Source organism: Tetrao urogallus (genome assembly GCF_951394365.1).
Source record: "Tetrao urogallus genome assembly, chromosome: 2".
Taxonomy (NCBI): domain Eukaryota; kingdom Metazoa; phylum Chordata; class Aves; order Galliformes; family Phasianidae; genus Tetrao; species Tetrao urogallus.
In genome coordinates, this window is record NC_136814.1 from 31,047,796 (window position 1) to 31,065,503 (window position 17,708).

General features: G+C 36.3%; 1 protein-coding gene across 1 annotated transcript in view; it reads right to left on the bottom strand.

The window, feature by feature from the left end:
* Positions 1–17,708, bottom strand: part of BIRC6 (baculoviral IAP repeat containing 6) — a gene marked incomplete at both ends in the record, with an annotated part of 169,687 nt that overhangs the window by 121,173 nt on the left and 30,806 nt on the right. Inside the window, 10 exons of the mRNA XM_079532802.1 lie at positions 2,535–2,632; positions 2,899–3,030; positions 3,134–3,295; positions 5,470–5,600; positions 6,236–6,414; positions 6,678–6,809; positions 8,549–8,680; positions 9,371–9,531; positions 13,609–13,834; positions 14,928–15,077. Coding sequence (XP_079388928.1) covers positions 2,535–2,632; positions 2,899–3,030; positions 3,134–3,295; positions 5,470–5,600; positions 6,236–6,414; positions 6,678–6,809; positions 8,549–8,680; positions 9,371–9,531; positions 13,609–13,834; positions 14,928–15,077 — 1,503 coding nt within the window. The remainder of the gene's footprint in view (positions 1–2,534; positions 2,633–2,898; positions 3,031–3,133; positions 3,296–5,469; positions 5,601–6,235; positions 6,415–6,677; positions 6,810–8,548; positions 8,681–9,370; positions 9,532–13,608; positions 13,835–14,927; positions 15,078–17,708) is intronic.

Consider the following 17,708-nt stretch of genomic DNA (forward strand, 5'->3'; position numbering starts at 1 on the left):
AAAAAGGTCTATTAAGAATATAATCAATGGAAGTGATAAATCATGACAACACAGAACAGCTCAAGTGGGAAGGAACCTCAAGGATCACTGATTTCCAATCCTCGTGTCACAGACAGTTGCCAACTGCTAGGTCAAGTAGTAGGTCAGGCTGCCCAGGGCCCCAACCAACCTGTCCTTGAACAGCTCAGGGATGGGGCACTCAACCTCTCTAGGCAACCTGCTCCAGCACCTCAACACATTCTCAGTTAAAAACTTGCCCCTGACATTTAACCTAAATCTTCTCTCTTTCAGTTTAAAACTATTCCTCCTTGGCCTATCAGTATCTACCCGGGCAAAAGATTGATTTCTCTCCTATTTATAATTTGCCTTTAAATATTGGAAAGCTTTAATGAGGTCTCCTCTCAGTCTTCTCCAGACTGAACAAGCCCAGCTCCTTCAGTTGGTTTTCATAAGAGAGGTGCTCCAGCCCCTTGATTACCTCTGTGGCCCTCCAACAAACAAACTAATGAATTACTAAACACAAATGAGGAAGTGCTCTTATTCTCCCCTCACCCACTGATGTTTTTCTCGTGGTTTTTTTGAGGGGCAGAGGTAGGGGGCAAGAGGAGTAATATTAATGTAGAATCATTCTGTAATCATGCTTCCACAAATACTTCTTTTTTTTTTTATATATATATATATATATATATATATACTGTACTTTTTTTTTTTTTTTTTTTTTTTTTTTTTTTTTTTTTCTCCCTCGCAGCCCACACAGTGTGGAGGATTCTAGATGAAAAAAATTTTGGTCACAACAACCCCAGGCAACCCTACATGCTTGGGGAGGTGTGGCTAGAAAGTTGCCTGATGGAAACGGACAGTGGTGTTCTGACGGACAGCTGGCTGAACATGAGCCAGCAGTGTGCCCTGGTGGCCAAGAAGGCCAATGGCATCCTGGCTTGTATCAGGAATGGTGTGGTGAGCAGGACTAGGGAAGTCATCCTGTCCCTGTACTTGGCGTTGGTGAGGCCTCACCTTAAGTACTGTGTTCAGTTTTGGGCACCTCAGTACAGAAAGGATGTGGAGGTACTGGAGCAGGTCCAGAGAAGGGCAATGAGGCTTGTGAAGGGCTTGGAAAATCAGCCCTGTAAGGAGAGGCTGAGGGAGCTGGGGCTGTTCAGTCTGGGGAAGAGGCGGCTGAGGGGAGACCTTATTGCTCTCTTCCAGTACGTGAAAGGTGCTTACAGTGAGAGCAGGGTTGGTCTCTTCTCACTGGTGACAGGTGACAAGATGAGGGGAAATGGCCTCAAGTTGCGCCAGGGTACGTTTAGGTTAGACATAAGGAAACACTTCTTTACAAAAAGGGTGGTTAAACATTGGAATAGGCTCCCCAGGGAGGTGGTTGAGTCACCGACCCTGAATGTGTTTAAGAGCCTTTTGGATGTGGTGCTCAGAGATACCATTTAGCAGAGGATTGCTAGAGTTAGGGTACTATGGTTAGGCTGCGGTTGGACTTGAAGATCCTTGAGGTCCCTTCCAACCTGAGTAACTCTATGATTCTATGATTCTCTTACTGGCTACTTTATAATGGAATAAAGTTAAGCTCCAAAGAGAAAATTTTGAACATACTTCTTCCATTACTTCTGCACTCTGTTTTTACTAAACACAACCAAAATGCTCTTGCCACTCCAAATTGCTAGATTAAAGGTTCCAATTCCTCCTGAGTCAACTCTCATTCTAGATTCAGCTCTTTCCTTTTATCCTGTTTTTGGCTGCTGCCTCTTTTTTCTGTATTTGCTGCAGGTACTTCTTCTTACAGATAATTTTGGAAGCACAGTGCACTGCTTCTGTGTGAAAACAGAATTTTTACCTTTCTCCTTTCCTCTTCCCTCCCCTGTGCATTCAATATCCTCTGTAGCAGTGTGTTAAATGTTTTAACTTCATTAACACAGCAAGCATTTTGGACTGAAAAGTAATTTTCCTTCAAAGTCCCTTGGTGATGCCAAGCAAGAAGCAATTAAGCATCATACTGTGAAAAACACAAAACAGGCCTCACTAACCCAAATATGAGTGTAGTGCTTGACGTCATCTTCCTATTCTATCAGGCAATAAGGTGCTAAGAGACCAATACTCATTCTCATCTGTATTGCAGAATTTAATTTAGTTCAAAATTTCCTTTTGGTTCAAAAGTAACAGAAGTGAGCTGCTCTAACTGAACACTGCTTAGATTGCCAGACTCCTTGGAATGAATAAATTAACTAATTTTCAAAAATAAGAGACAATACTGACCATCACTTACGGCAAAAGAACCTGTGATTGCTGAACATTTTCAAAAAGTCATGCAAAACTTACATGAGGTCTCCTAAAACTTTATTGCCTCAGCATTATAAGGAAGGTAATTTGCTTAAACTTCTACCGTCCACCACTGGACCAGACCACACCACGAAGCAATCAGTACTAACAATTACAGAATTCCTATTCTACAAGACAGTCTAACAAAAAACATGACAAACAAAGGTACTGTTTTTGCATGACAATAAACATTGTATACATACCACCTGTTGCAGCAGCAGGTAGAAGAGGCATATTGTCAAGTAAAGCTTTTAGGAGAACTGATCCAAAACCCTGCTGACTTGGGTCACACCTGCCATTGCTACAAAGAAACACACAGCCAGACACTTTAAGGTTTAACAAAGTAAAAAGGAAACATGAGATCTCCTCCAGAAGATGAAGTAGAAAACTGGATGTCCTTCACAGCCATTTCCTAACATATTTTTCCTCAGCAGAACATCTTCTAGATCAACTTGTTCATATATTTAAACAATAACCAAACCCTATCAACACAATTCAGATTGCATGCAGAACACCCAAATACACATTTACAAAAAGCATATCCACCTAAAATAACACTGCACTCACCTGATGCACAGTGCAAGAAACCGTGCACATTTGTGAGCTATGCTCCGTCCAGCTTCAAAGAAACAAACACGTATTATATCAGATACACATCTGCGTGTTTTGGAAAGCAAGCTGTCGCTTCCTTCCTTTGAGCTGCAAAAACAAGGTGCATGCCTTACATAATCACATAAAACTGTTCTAATAGAGAAGATACTGACAAACATCTACACTAGTTTAGGCACAAATTCTCTCTTACCTGCCAGGTCCATTTGAATATACTCCTGCTAGCCAACAAAGCGTGTCTAGCACAAGACTCTGAGCATGTTCGGTAGTCAAATCATCATCTGTCTTTTTGCAAAGAGTAGTGAGCAGCTTCTCATGGAACTCTGAGAACTGTAACATGGCACACCGCTGAACTCTGGGGAATGGAGGAGATTAAAAAAAAAAAACACAATTATTCAGTATGGTCACTCCCCTATTCTCCTTCTAGTTTTGTAACCTGTCTTAAGGAAAAAAAAAGATGCCTTGATGACAGTTAAAGCAGTACATGCATACATGACATCTTCCCTAGACGTTTAGATGATAAGGGATATAGTTTAGCAGGAAATATTGGGGAACGGTTGGACTAGATGATTTTGGACATTTTTTCCAACCTTGGTGACTCTGATTCCCGATATTTCTATTGGCTCAATTATTGTAGATTTAATTATTAATTATTGTAGATTTATTTTTTCCCCCTGTATTAACTCATTTATTAAGTTGTAAACCTAAGCAAACTTTGATTGACTACAACATTCTTTCACAGCTACTTGCACATATCTACTAATTCCAGCACATTAAAGAACCTGTTGCTAATTTATTCAGGATCCCCCTTACTTCATAGTTCTGACAAAAGCCATAATCAGAAAGCCATCACCAGAAGTTTTCTGGAAAATCAAAAACAATGTTGTGCTGGTAGATTAGTAATATCAACAGGCTTACAAGTCCATGGTCACTTTGAACCATTTTCAGAGCCGTTCTTATTACCATATGCCTGTCCTTATGTTCTGAAGCATTTCACAATATGAAATTTCACTTCCACTAGAAATTCATCTCCTTCATCCTGGAGGACTCCTAAAATTCTTTGGTGAACACAAACCAGTCCTAAGCAATACTACTGTTTGCCTTGTTAGATCTGCAGCCTATTACAATTAATTACATTTTAGATTGGTCTTCTAAAACATTATCCATGCTAGAAATTCACATGCTTTAGATTTCTTTGTATCCTCCACCATAAACACTGATGTAGACAATTCATTCTTTGTTCTGAATGCTTTATCTATATCTGATCATCAACTGAACCTACAATCCAAGTGACAAGATTTCTGCTCCTGATGCTTAAAGTAAAATTTTTACTATAGCATACTATATACACTATGCTATTACTTAATTTTGCTCCTCATTCTTCAAATACATTCTGTTTTTGCTTATTTTAATGTAAACACACATCCTGTCTGAGTCCTTCTGTTATTTTCTTCAGGATGGGATATCATATATTTTGAACATTACCTTTTTATTTCAAGTAATTTATCTTTTTGTTTAAGACAGAAGATAAGGGAATAGCTGTCAATCTTTCTTCATAAGCAGCGCGTACTGGCCTCATGCTTTCGCTATCATGCTCTTCAGCAGTTTTAACTGCTGGCTGAAGGGATTTAAGTTTTCTCGGGTGCCCCTTAAATCTTCTTTTCAACAAATCTCAGTGAAGGCTGTACTCTTTCTTTATAACAAGCACCCCTGTGGAAGACTTCTTAACCTTTGTTGCTCCTCCAAAGATGTTCCTCCAAATACTCAAGTGTTCTGCAGCTGCTGTTACCAAATGACTAAGTTTTGAATCAGATCCTCCATCCCAACTTAAGGGTTTATTTCTTTTCTTGCATTTTCATTGACCATCTTTCCCAATAAACACTCATCAACTGTGTCCAAAAATATCATCTATGTTATATCCTAATGAGACACTTCTCTAAACAACTTACAGCAAATGAAGTCATTTTTATTTCCTGGCCTTGCAGCCTCTTTGATTACATTACAGCCCCTTACATTTAGTGCCACCATTGTGGCGAGGCAGTTGGCAATACAGATTAAATACTGTATCATTTATACAGCATTACATTTGTAGTACCAATCCACAGAGACTTTATCTTCCATTTGAGTAATAATAATAACCAAATTTGATTCTGTACTTTTTGACACATATTTTGTGCTAAAAGAAACAAGAAAACATGTAGAAATACAAAGGAAAAAATATCTCTTTAAATGTCTGACTAAGTATTTTATCTAAAGTATCAAGAAAAATTGCTACTATTTACTTTTCTCTTTACAAGTAGGTCAAGAAATCACTCAGAACATAGCTACATGCATTAAGGATTATATATGTTCTTCTACTTACACAGCACAGCGCCCTCAAAATAAATGACTTACTGGACTTCTCAGATAAAACGTATTTATGAAGTGACAACTTCAAACAGCGATTTGTGCTGCGATATTTCAAGGAAGCACTTCATGAAGGCTCTAACTGAAACCAATACTTCTTATAAATATAAAACATCCACTAACCTTTCCTTTGAAATTGAAGTTTTTTTAAATCTTCGAATTGTTACAGAGACTTCTTGAAGTAAGTCACAACCTCTAAGATTGTCTGATTTTCTTGAAGAGTTACCGGCTTCAATTTTGCTAGACGGTTTTTCCTGATGTTTAGAGAGGAGGAGAGGGGAATTAAAGGATTTCAGAAATTGCACTGTTTTTGATTGTTGCATCTATGTACTCTGTTCAGAACAAAGCGCATACAGCTAAGCAAAATCTCTCACTATAAGCACTGAAATACTTACAGCTTGTTAGCAACAGCACTGGGACAAGTCAAGATTTTTTAAGCTAAAAAATGTATTTTGATATGCTATACTAAAGTGGACTACTTATATGCAGAGCATCAATTTAGCATTGTTTGTAGTTTATCATGTTCTAACCATTCTAATAAGAGGTACATCACATCATCCAATCTTCCAACTGCAACAATCAAGAGTAAAAACACATACAAATCCTCATAAAAGGACAAGGTTGATCAGCTACTAAAAATCACTCACGAAAACAGAAGTTTCAGATTCAAACGCTCACAACAGGAACTAAACTTTCACAGAAGAAATAACTTTCAAGAAACAACTCTACAACTCTGATTCCTGAAAGCATTAATGCAACATAAACTCTTTAAAAAAAGTTATTTGTCACGGATCTTAGTTCTCTAAAGAGCTGGGTTTTTTTCTCCGGTGATCTAAACCATACCAGTTCTACAACTTTAACACAGATGTCTTTCTTGGCTATTCAGTACCTTGCCTGCTGCAACTTTTGCCAATAATGAAGCAAGCGAATGGCCCTTGTTTGTCTGTGGTTTTAGAGACGGTATTCTAACAACTGGTCTAATGCCACCATTGCAGATTTCTTCTGTTCCTCTGTCATTCACTGCTTTAACATGAATTAAAAATGAACGGTACTTGCCACCGGCCATGCCTGGAAGTGAAGAAAAAAAAGAAAGAGGCTGAAGAATACATATAAGTCACAAGGGCAAGGTGTAACATCTTTCAGACATACAGCGTACACAAGCAGAGCTCAACCACATTAACTGTTATTTTAACATCACTAGTCACTATTGTGTTACATGTAGCAAAATTTATCAACATGAAGATAAATTCAAACCAAAGTCTGACAGCAAAAGTACAAGATGCAATTCAGACATGCATACTTCATGTGAACAGCACAGTAAAGTGTTTTACCTTTAACAAGCTTTGGACTTGTTAGTGTCAACATTCCAGCGTGTCCTGACAGATCAAGTCCAGTAGCCAACCATACTGGACCACAGAGTATATCCTCCTTATGTTCCTCCAAAAATGGACACAACCTAAGACCTTAAAAAATATGAATAATACGGATCTGAACTACAAATCTTAAAGTCATAAAATCACCTGCAGGGGTTAAAAATACACTGTGTCAAAGAGATCACTAAACACACATAAACTGAACACTGAAAGAATGATAAGCTACTTTAGGTTCACTTGTAGCCATTTTCCAATAAAATCAACAAAGGTAACTGACAGTTTTCAAATAACTTTCAGTTATATGAATAATATATTTGTGGAGAAGGACTTCGGAGTGCTAGTAGGTGAAAAGCTCAACATGAGCCAGCAGTGTGTCCTTGAAGGTCAGAAAGCCAACCATACCCTGGGCTGCATCTAAAGAAGCATGGCCAGCATATTAAAGAAGGTGATTCTCTCTATTCTTGTGAGACCTCACATCAACTCTGGAGCCCAAACACAGAAAACAAGTGGATCTGTTACAGCAGTTTCAGAGGAGGGCCGAAGAGGTGATTAGAGACAGCTGGAGCACCTCTCCTTTGAGAAAAGACTGAGAAAGTTGTGGTTATTTAGCCTACAGATTTGAAGGTTCTGGAAAGACCTTATAGCTACCTTTTAGTATTTAAAGGGGTCTTACAAGAGGCTCTTCATCAGAAAATGTAGAGACAGAACAAGAGGTAATGGTTTGAAGCCCCCCCATCCCTGGAGGTGTTCGTGGCCAGGTTTGATGTGGCTTTGGGCAATGATCCAGCAGGCAGCCACCCAGTCCACAGCAGGCTGGTCTTTTAGATTCCCTTTCAACCTAAATTGTTCTGTGATTCTATGACAATATGTACACTGACCATCTTAGAACCACAAAATACATAACTAATAAAATGATGAACCAACGCATTCTGAGCCACAACCCCCACTAGGTCTTATTAAAAAAAAGTTAAAAAAATCAATTTGACCAATTTATCTATCTCATAGCACACTGAAATCCTCCTTCACTCATCTTTCTGACAGTTCATAAGCATGAAACAGCTTTTCTTTTCACCACATTTTCACTTTTTCTTCTAACTCTCCTTTGATTTCTCTTTCCCTACCCTGTGCAACATCTGCCTTGGAATCATGCCCTAGATAACACTGATCACATAAAAGGTAAGGAAGACTGATGAACAGACCAACAAAAAGAATCTAAGTTCTCAGCCTGAATCACTCCAACTATTAATTTTTCCTGTTAGGAATTAGTAGCTCTCTTCAGTCAGATTCAATTTGATTGCTGAGTCTTTCTAGCACCTTTTGTGGAAGAGCACTGGTTAACAAAAATTATTTTAAAAAATTATATGACTATAAAAAAAGGCAGATCAAGTCTGATAATGGATGAAAAGTAACTGACTGGTTATGAACTCTTAACAAGCTGTTTATTATTTTTCCTGGTTTGCAGTTAGCAATTTCTTAAAAAAGCTAAGAACTCAAAACAATTGTTTTAGAACTAGGTAAGGAAACCATGTAAAGTATTTCAGGAATACAGTAATTGTTTAAGTTAGGAAAGTATTTAAATTCAAATAAGTACTAATCTGTTTTGAAACATGATAAGCCTTCAGCACAATCAGTTTATCCATCTATTTTGACTTTTAACTCCTACAGTAAAACAGCAGTGAGAAAGGCATCACTGAGCAGGATTAAGAAATGAGACTGTCTCAAATGGCTGAGTAATATTAATGGAGAAATTCCAGTATATATTCAAAACAGAAGTTTAAAAAAGCTAGCTTACATTTTAAATAAACTGTAACAAGATAAATGAAACTTACACTGTGGTTCCTCTACATCCATATACTGCATTTCTTCACTGAATTCAACCAGTCCTGGCTTTCCATTTCTCTCAGTTTCAACATTATGAGCTGGAGATAGAGGAAATGTGATCTGTCTATCTACTGCTGCTTCTGGAGAATGAAAAACAGCATAATTTATAAACATTGCTTCAGGCTCACAAAAAACGGAAGCAGTAGTTTTCATTGAAAATGTATCAGCTTTCTACATTTTTTCATATTAAGATTGCAATTGCAGTAAACATTAAAAAATATTTCTTTGAATGACCATCCAAGTATCTCCACCTAGCAATCAACTGAAGATTACTCCTAAGTAATTAGATTTCAGAACTGAAATTTTAATGAGCTAAAATAATTGTTTTTCACACTGAACATCAAGATATTATTTTGACAATGCTTAAATACAGTTCTTTTTCCAATTAAATGGTTCTTACAAAGCATAGATGAGAAGACACGTGAATTGTTTCAACTGTTGACCTTCAGTATGAATAACTATTGACAGCAATTTTGCTTTTGTTTGATGACTACAGGATTCAAACAACACAGAATAAGAATTTGGTTCAAACTTTCTGAACCATCACTTTTTATGTGCACAAAATCAGGATTCTGAAACTGTTTATCAAGTTTGCTTTCCCAATTTACTTTCTAACATGTTAAGTGAAAAAAATGAACATGATCCTGAGAAATAGAATAAAAATAAGTAGAAAATGAAAACATTTACATAATTTCAACCAAGTCTTCTAACATACCTCAGAGAGAACACTGATTTTGAAGAAAAAAAAGATACCTCAAGTCCTTTCTTACCATTGACTTTTCCTAAGCCTGGAGCTTTATTTTTCAGCAAAGTCACTTGAATCTGGGGAATGTTCGTGATGTTTGAGTTCAAAACAAATTTGAAGTCCACATGTCCAACCATACAAGCTTTTGGAAGAACCAGCTCAAAGACATGTTCATCCCAGCTGTTGCTGCAAAGAAAAAAGGAAAACAAAGATAAATTATTAAGGTTCAGATCACTTAGGGAGCATTATCTAATGCATTCTCCATCTATGCATATGTTCCTTAAAAAAAAAAAAGAAAAAAATCTTTCACATTAGTTGATATACACGTTCATTTCTGAAGTAGAAGGAATTCAACCTTGCTCAAAATTGATTTTGTAAAGAACAATTTAAAAGCCAATTGACTGGGGGGGAGTCAATGACTGAATAAAAACAGTAGTGAAGATTCCACATTATCTTCATTACAGTACTGCTTCCGTACTACTATAAATATCAGTTTCATTTCTAGCAAAAAAAACCCCAACATGCTAAAAAAGGATTTTCCAATTGCTGAACTGTATGAAAGCATGATAGTAACTGTCTTGCAACCTTGTAAGCTGGTCTTCTGCACTGTTAACTGTTAAACAGTGTTGCTTTACAGCACTAGAACAGCCACATTCAGGAAGCTCAAAGTATTAGTTTCAAAAAAAAAATATATATATATATACATTTCATATACTTGGTAATTTATACAGGATGAGAAGTGCTTCTTACCACAGGCACACCCTGCGCTGAGTAAAATGGGTGCAGCTTTCTTTTAACGAGTCACATTTTCCTTTAAAAGCCAATTTTGTTTTATACTGAAATTATAAACTAAGGAGAAGTTTCACAGCTTGATACAAAAGGGTTTGCAATAAATACTTTAAACTGAAGAAAAGAGCAATTCAAATAAACTAACTGTGAGTGAATTGTCATATTATTTAAGTTAATAGCTCTTTCAGATCAATTTATCAGTAAACAATTTTTTAAAAAAATGTAAGAGGTGTTCTCTTTCAAAGAACACAGTGTTCCTAAAATGAATCTACACATTAAGTTAAATCATCAGAAGACACTAATGAGCAAATTCTGAGGCAACAGATAGGTAAAGTAATCCAGTTTTTTTCTGCTGCAATAAACCAGATTCGTCCTTCAAACTCATTTTGTATATCGCGGGAGTTTAGAATTAACCACAGAATTTGAGAATGGTTTAATTTTCTCTTCATTGACTATTTAAGAAGTTAACCATCTGCCTTTTAAAGCATTTGTTTCCACCTCAGCAGCCCCAGATTCACTTGAGGCCTTTGATGAAGAAGAGAGAATTCAGGAGCTTTGCTGCAATGGCAGCAATTAACAGCCTGTCCAGGAAAAGCAGGGCTGCCAAACTATCAAGTAGGTATAATGGCAGCACTGTTCATGCTGCAGTAGAAAAATTCTAGGCCAAGAGGAAACTAGAAGTCAAGAAGTTTAAAAAGCATTTGCAATTCAGACACAGCACAGTACAAAGCACACCATTATACGCCTCTAGTTATTTACTGCTGATCTCACAGAAAACCAGTAACAGAATTTGGAAGTTCCCTCCTGCTTTCAGAAAAAAAAGCAGTACTGAAAATTATTTACTTTGGGAGGTGGTGAAAGATGGACAGAAGAAAGCTTGAGGTTTTGATTTAAGAAGCAACAGTGAAAAATTTTCAGCTAACAAGTATAAATAGATAAATGAAATAATGAAAATGTATTCCAGAAGCCCAGGGAAAAGATTTACCAAAAATAATACTAAAACCTTGTCAGAATCACTCATGCCTTTCCTGGGTCTCGTAGGACATTTCGCCCTATTCAAAACAGAAGGTGTGAAGGTGGGTTTTTGTTTGTTTTTGTTATGTTTGGATATTGCTATAGACACTGTGCAAAACATGAAGTGAACGAGACATTCAAAGGAGCAAACCTTCAGAAACACTAAATAATCTGTTCATCCAGTTGAAGCAAAAGTAACACGCAGGCTGGTTTACAGTGGTCTGCTATGACTGTATGCTGGAAAACACACACTGTCATACTAAGTTAGAGCTGTGAATGGTTTACTCTATAATTTACTTTTTGAGACAGAAGTCAGTAATAGATGCTCCAAAGGAACTTTTAAGTATCTAGCAGGTATACGTGTTATAACGGCCCTACAAGAAGGCCCCATATTCATCTCCAGTACTGAAGAGATTTTACCTGTGGCGATGAATAGTCTGGTTACAGTGTAAGTGAAAAGCTCCCCTTTCATCAGTTTCTGAACTCTCTAAAATCCTTCTAATATTACAGTGTCATTTTAAAAAAGAACACACAAGAAAGACTATGTTCTAAATGCAAGTTTACCATCATTCTCACAGCTACAAAATATTTTCCAGCACCTCAATGTTTCATCTTTCATGACAACTGAACTTGGAGCTGCACATCCATTTCCAGAGATTGAACGCTGGGAAGAACATGAATATCTAGCTTTTCTTTTATTCCCTTATTTTTGAAGTATGTCTGTGTAAGATGAATACATACAGTATCTCCTAATGAAGTCTGAGAAGAAGACTAGATGTCACTATTTAACAAAATACATAAGGAATTCTTTTCAAAAAAGATTCACTCAACACCTAAGCTCAATTTGTCATTGATGATGTTTATATGATTATTCATTGGTAAAACACTCTGCTTCTTTGATTTTCCTTCTCATGCTGCTTTTTAAAAATAACAATAACTGACAAAGTTTAAAGTGCAACATAGTGAGCTCCCCTGAAATGCATCTACAACATTATTTCCTTGTAGCTATTTATTAAACACATGAATTACTGTATCAAATTGCACTACTCATCCATCTAACCTTGTAATCCTGCTTTTCGATAAGAATTGGCATAAGACACAAGGAAGAGATAAAAGAAACTTCATTTTATAAACCAAGAAAATAATCCAGAAATGAACAAGTTTCTCCCAGGCAACTTTTAATTATGAACCTCAATCTTAAAAATCTAGATTTTATTCTACAAACAAATGGACAGCAATTTGTCTAAATGTCATTAACATCTGTTAAAGGTATATATTTATTTCTTTACGTTCCTATTTTACTTTGCAGCACGTATAAATCTTTTCCTGTAATTAAGTAAATATTAATAAGCTAACGGTCCAATTTAGAGCTATTACCTTCAATGTTTTGTTTTTCATAACTATTTGATAGCTTTTTACTTTTTCACCTGTTGCTGAACGCACTAGTTATTACTAGAAGTTATTTTCTAGGAAACCTCCTTTTCACTTGGCATAAACAGAATACTTCACTTACGCAAAGCAAAATCACAAGATAAAAACAGCTTTCAAAGCCTTTTTTAACCACAGCTTATGAATATTTAAGTTAAAGCAAATTCAGCTCATTCTAGGTGTCAGCCCTGGAATGCCTGCCTCCTTACCTTCCAGGCCTGTTTTACCATCTCAAACGTGCCATGAACATATGCTACCTTTCACTTATTTATACATCTTTTTTCCCCTCCACATATGACCTCCAGTCCCCCTACTGTGATTTGGCTTCTTTGTTTTCAGCCTATTGGTGTTTAGATTCTGCATTAATATCAAAAACTCACACATCACTTTGATGAATGTGTAACAGCTGGAGCCAAAAAACCTTGCAGTACCGTATTCTACACTTTCATTACAAAAATACCAACCAACCACCAAAACACCACACTACACAACTTACAGCTATACTCTGTAACTCCCAAAGAATTCCAAGTTCAAAAGCCAAGAGTAAAAAGAAGTAAATAAATAAATAAATAAAAATCAAGTTTGCACAGATACTGTGTCAGCATACTTCCCATCAAAGAAAATTTTGCCTAAGTTTCAGCACAGTAAAGGTTCTCTGTTGGCTCAAGTAAACGTCTCACATATAAACCAATTTTATTGACAGAAACATACATAAATCCAGGTTCATCATTTGCAAGCAATTTGAAAAAATAGCTAAAAATAGCAAGAGGATTCTTTTCTAATAGAAAAAGAAGAATATCTAATTCTGACAAATATACCCATCTAATAAAAAATAATCATGAAATAGAAAAATACATGAATACACTACAATAACTATGCCATGAAGAGTTGCCTTGCAACCCGTAAAATAAGGACCAGACTCTATGAAAGCGCATGTTCTTAAACTTGCAGTTTAAAAACAGTGAAGTCACTCAAAATTTGTGTTGACAGCATCTACGCACAGAATTCTTTTTGAACCACTATTCTACTTACCTGTCTGTCTGTAGCTTCCAAGTTCGAGTGTGCTGAGCTGCATCTCCATGGTGCTGCTGGTGCAAATGCTGAGGATGCCTCCTTTGCTGCTGTTCTTGCTGGACTTCAACCCAACAGGGAGGGACAGTGGCTGAGAATCGTGGTGTCAAGGTCTCAAAACGGGTCAGTTCTACCAGAGATGTCAGTGTTTCAAGGGAAAATGGCTGGTCCACCAAAAGATCAACTCCTGAATAATTACAGAACATAAATATTTACTACACAGATTATTTTTTTCTCCTCAAAACATCCTATAAACATATTTACATTAAAATCAAACTGCTACATATAAAGTTAGCTACGTGTGACACAAAGATAAGCTAAAAAAAAAAAAGGCTATGAGGACATTGAGATACAACTAGAACCATCACAATGAAGAAGCTAGCCAGTTACATTTTAAGTTGTGTAATGCCAATTAAAACATTTTTTACACACTTCTGGACTCAGAGTAAAGAAAATGAAAATTTTATATTCCAACAGGCACATGGCATTAGTATGAAATGTTAACATTTTATCACAGTTGTTTAAAACATTATTTTGGCACACCCTTATCAACGCAGACTTGTTTTACGGTGGTTTATTAGAATGTTTTTGAAGCTCTCAGTTTACCTTAACAGAAGGATACATGAAAAACAAGCATGTTATATGCAATGCTATATGCAACTTAAAAGACATTGGGCCTAGACAAATATTTTGTCTCCATATGCAAGTCCTGTTCTGAAGAAACAGGTTTACAGGATATTCATCAAAAAAGTACTGACAAATAAAATATCTCAGGAAGACAAATCATTACAAAGCAAACATTACAAAGGAGCACTTAAGACAGTCTTCTTTAGACACAGAGGTTGAAAACTTCACAGAAAGTAAGGAATGCATCATATCAATTTTCACAGATTTTTAACATTTTCTCTTACAAGTTAAAAAAAAAAAGTTTTAGTTGTAAAGAAAAAAGCACCAACAAAACAAATACCACACCCTCAGCACTAAGTCTGAACCATGCTACATTGCAAAGAAAGTCAGAGCAAAATCAGGTTACCAACAATACCACATCCTCCAGCTTGAGAGAGAACATAAGCAATTCTTTCAGAAAAGTGATGAAACTCAAGATGACAGACTCAGAGTCAGGCAGAAAACTCACTCTTATTGTAACAATTATTACTTTTGCTTTTTCCATCTATGAGGCAGGAAAATGCTGAAGAGATTAAAGATGGCTCAGAAACTTGATTTTAATAATACAAACATCTTAATGTACAGCTAGACACATTTAAACATGAACCATTTACCTGTAATGCCTGGACTAGAAGGGTTAGATAATGGCTTGATGCCTTCTGACGACTGCTCTACACTTTTAGAAAGGGATCCATCTACAAGTATATCAGTTTCATCTATGTCATCACATGTTCCTCCAATCTGAAGGAAATGAAGTTCTCCACCTAAAATCATCAAAGTCGATGAAAGAAGTTTAGACAGGCATACAGTTACACTCAACTAACAAGACAGCCTTCTTGTTAAAGTGCTACACAGTTATTACTGTAATTATTGAATCTGGTATTTCATTTTGCTTTACTACTACAAAAAAAGCAGAAGAACTACAAAAATACTAACTCCACTTGTGAAGAGCATGAAAGGAAAGAAAATACTAGGGGAGAGAAAAACAGAAGATAATTAACCAAACAAGCCCCAGCAGACACCTCAAATTATATCCATTGTTACACTTTCTGTAACTCAAATTATGCTTTAAACAGAAAGTATTCCATCACGTCAACTGACAGCATACTACCTTGTTGGTACATGTTGCATTAATTTCCGTTCAAAGTTCAGTAGCCGAGAAATGAAAAAATTATTTTCCTACTCAGCTCTCCTAACTAAAGAGCTCTTTGCATTGTACTATTAGAATAACAACACTGATTTGGTCAACAGTCAAAACAGTAATTCCAAATCTTTCAACAGACAAAATGTTTTGCTAGAGACTTGAAACTGTTTGAGGGAGTTGCCTTGAATGAATTCACCGCCAAGTGATGCACACAGACAAATTCTGTCATTTATCAAGAAATCAGTGAGAAGAAATGTTCAATTTCACATAGCATTGGGGAAAGAGTGTTACCAGATACAGTAGTTGCAAAATCCTAATAAGTAGGACTTAAATAGAAAGAAAATTCCTGGCAGGCCTTCTACACTTTTTTCTGAAAACTGACTGCAGAATGCTGTTCAGCTCTTACATTGTTATGAAAAACCTTAATAGGCAAATTATCCAGATAGACTAAAACAAACCAACTTGAGATAACATAGGTAATAAAATCCAAAATAAAAGCATAATTGGCAGGTACACTGAGGGAATGTGGGGAAATAAAACACACAGATGGAAAGGCACAGAGAGATGGTGTATTTCAGGAAGACCAAAAAAACGGCTTAATAAAATTGTTGTTTTAACAAAATTGTTGTTGTTAAATTCTTGTTGTTTTAACAAAACAGAATTTAAAGAGGAATATAATAACTTGGATGACCAAAAAGAAGAAATCTTTCAACACAAAGAATCAGTGCAGAATGTCATGGGAAAATCCATACTGAGTCCAAGCAATGCTGCGTGAACACAGAGTTTCCTGGTGTTTGAAGAGATGTAAGATTCACTATTTTTCTTTCTTAGAACATTCATTATTTTTCTTCTTAGAACAACTATTTTATTGGGCCTTTCCTACTGAGATCCAGTAAGAAGCCCCCACGCACTTACCCTGCTGCATAACAGTACATTAGTAATAGATGCCAAGAGTCAGCAAAGAAAGAATAGTTCTAGTAAATACTTAAAAGCTTGTTTCCTTGATAGCTCACAAACTAGCAACCTTCTTAAATAACAAGGATTAGAAACATATTATTTAATGTAGACCTTAACAGCTTAATTTGTCGGTACATCAAAACACGCTTTCTTTCCCATTATGTTTACAGCTCAAAGATCATTTATCAGAAAGATCTCGGTGAACAAACCTGAGAATCTCTTGTCCTGGAAATAATTAAGCACACTGCAATGCAAGGAAAGTTAACAGATTGGCTTGGCCATCTGCCATTTTATGTCTCAGAGCAGGAGAAAGGCTGAAGAACTTAGGAAGGCTGTGGGTTTTTCTAAGGGAGTTGTGTCAAGGTTCTCTTATTCTGTAGTTGGTTTGGTTTATTCTGTTTTGTTTTAAACAAAGAAATAATTCTGGATTTGATCATTTGATTTTCAAAGAGGCTTCTGTCACTACAGCAGAGTACTGTTAATTAACAGCAAGCAAAAAACTGCCTTACACTTTTATCCATGTAGAAGATTCCTGCATTCTTAAAAGACATATGCTTCCAAGAAAAAATTCTGTGCTGAGATATCTTACTTCCTCATATTTGTTTTCAAAAAGCTTCTGTAAAGAAGTTTATCATGAACATCAGTAACGCAATATTAGCCCATAAAACAATTAAGTGCTCATGCAAACTTCCCGAAACTCTGCAGGCGGCTTTGCTTCTGTATCACAGAAGCAGCAAATACTCTCACAGAACATTCAAAGATGCCCTTTTGATGATGCAGAGTTACCTAGTTTCTATAGTCAAGTGTCAGGAAAAAGCCTGAGCAAATTTCTCTTTTTGTTTTGTTCTTACTGGCTCAGTGCATATACTACCAGGCTCTAACATTGACTCACATGGTATTCTCTAGCTGTAGTAGTGAGCACGATATGCAGTAGTTTAACTCAAGATGCTGCTTTTATCACTTTTTGGCAGAGATGACAAATGATTCTGTTGCTAGCAAGAAGATACAAAAGCTTACACTGACTTACTCAGTGAGCACCAAGGAGAATAAGTGGAAAAATATTATCATTATACTTCCAGAAAGTAACAGGTAAGACATTCAAAACATAGCTTATTTAATTCCAAATTATATTTTAAATCTGTATTTTGCTTGGACTCAGGAACCTGGTGGATTATATAAACACAATGTAAAAACCATAAATCCATTCAAATAAATCCCAACCTTCCTCCAAGCAAAACAGTGATCAGCTCCAGGAAAGCAGCACTGACACAAGATAGAGAACACACCAGAGACA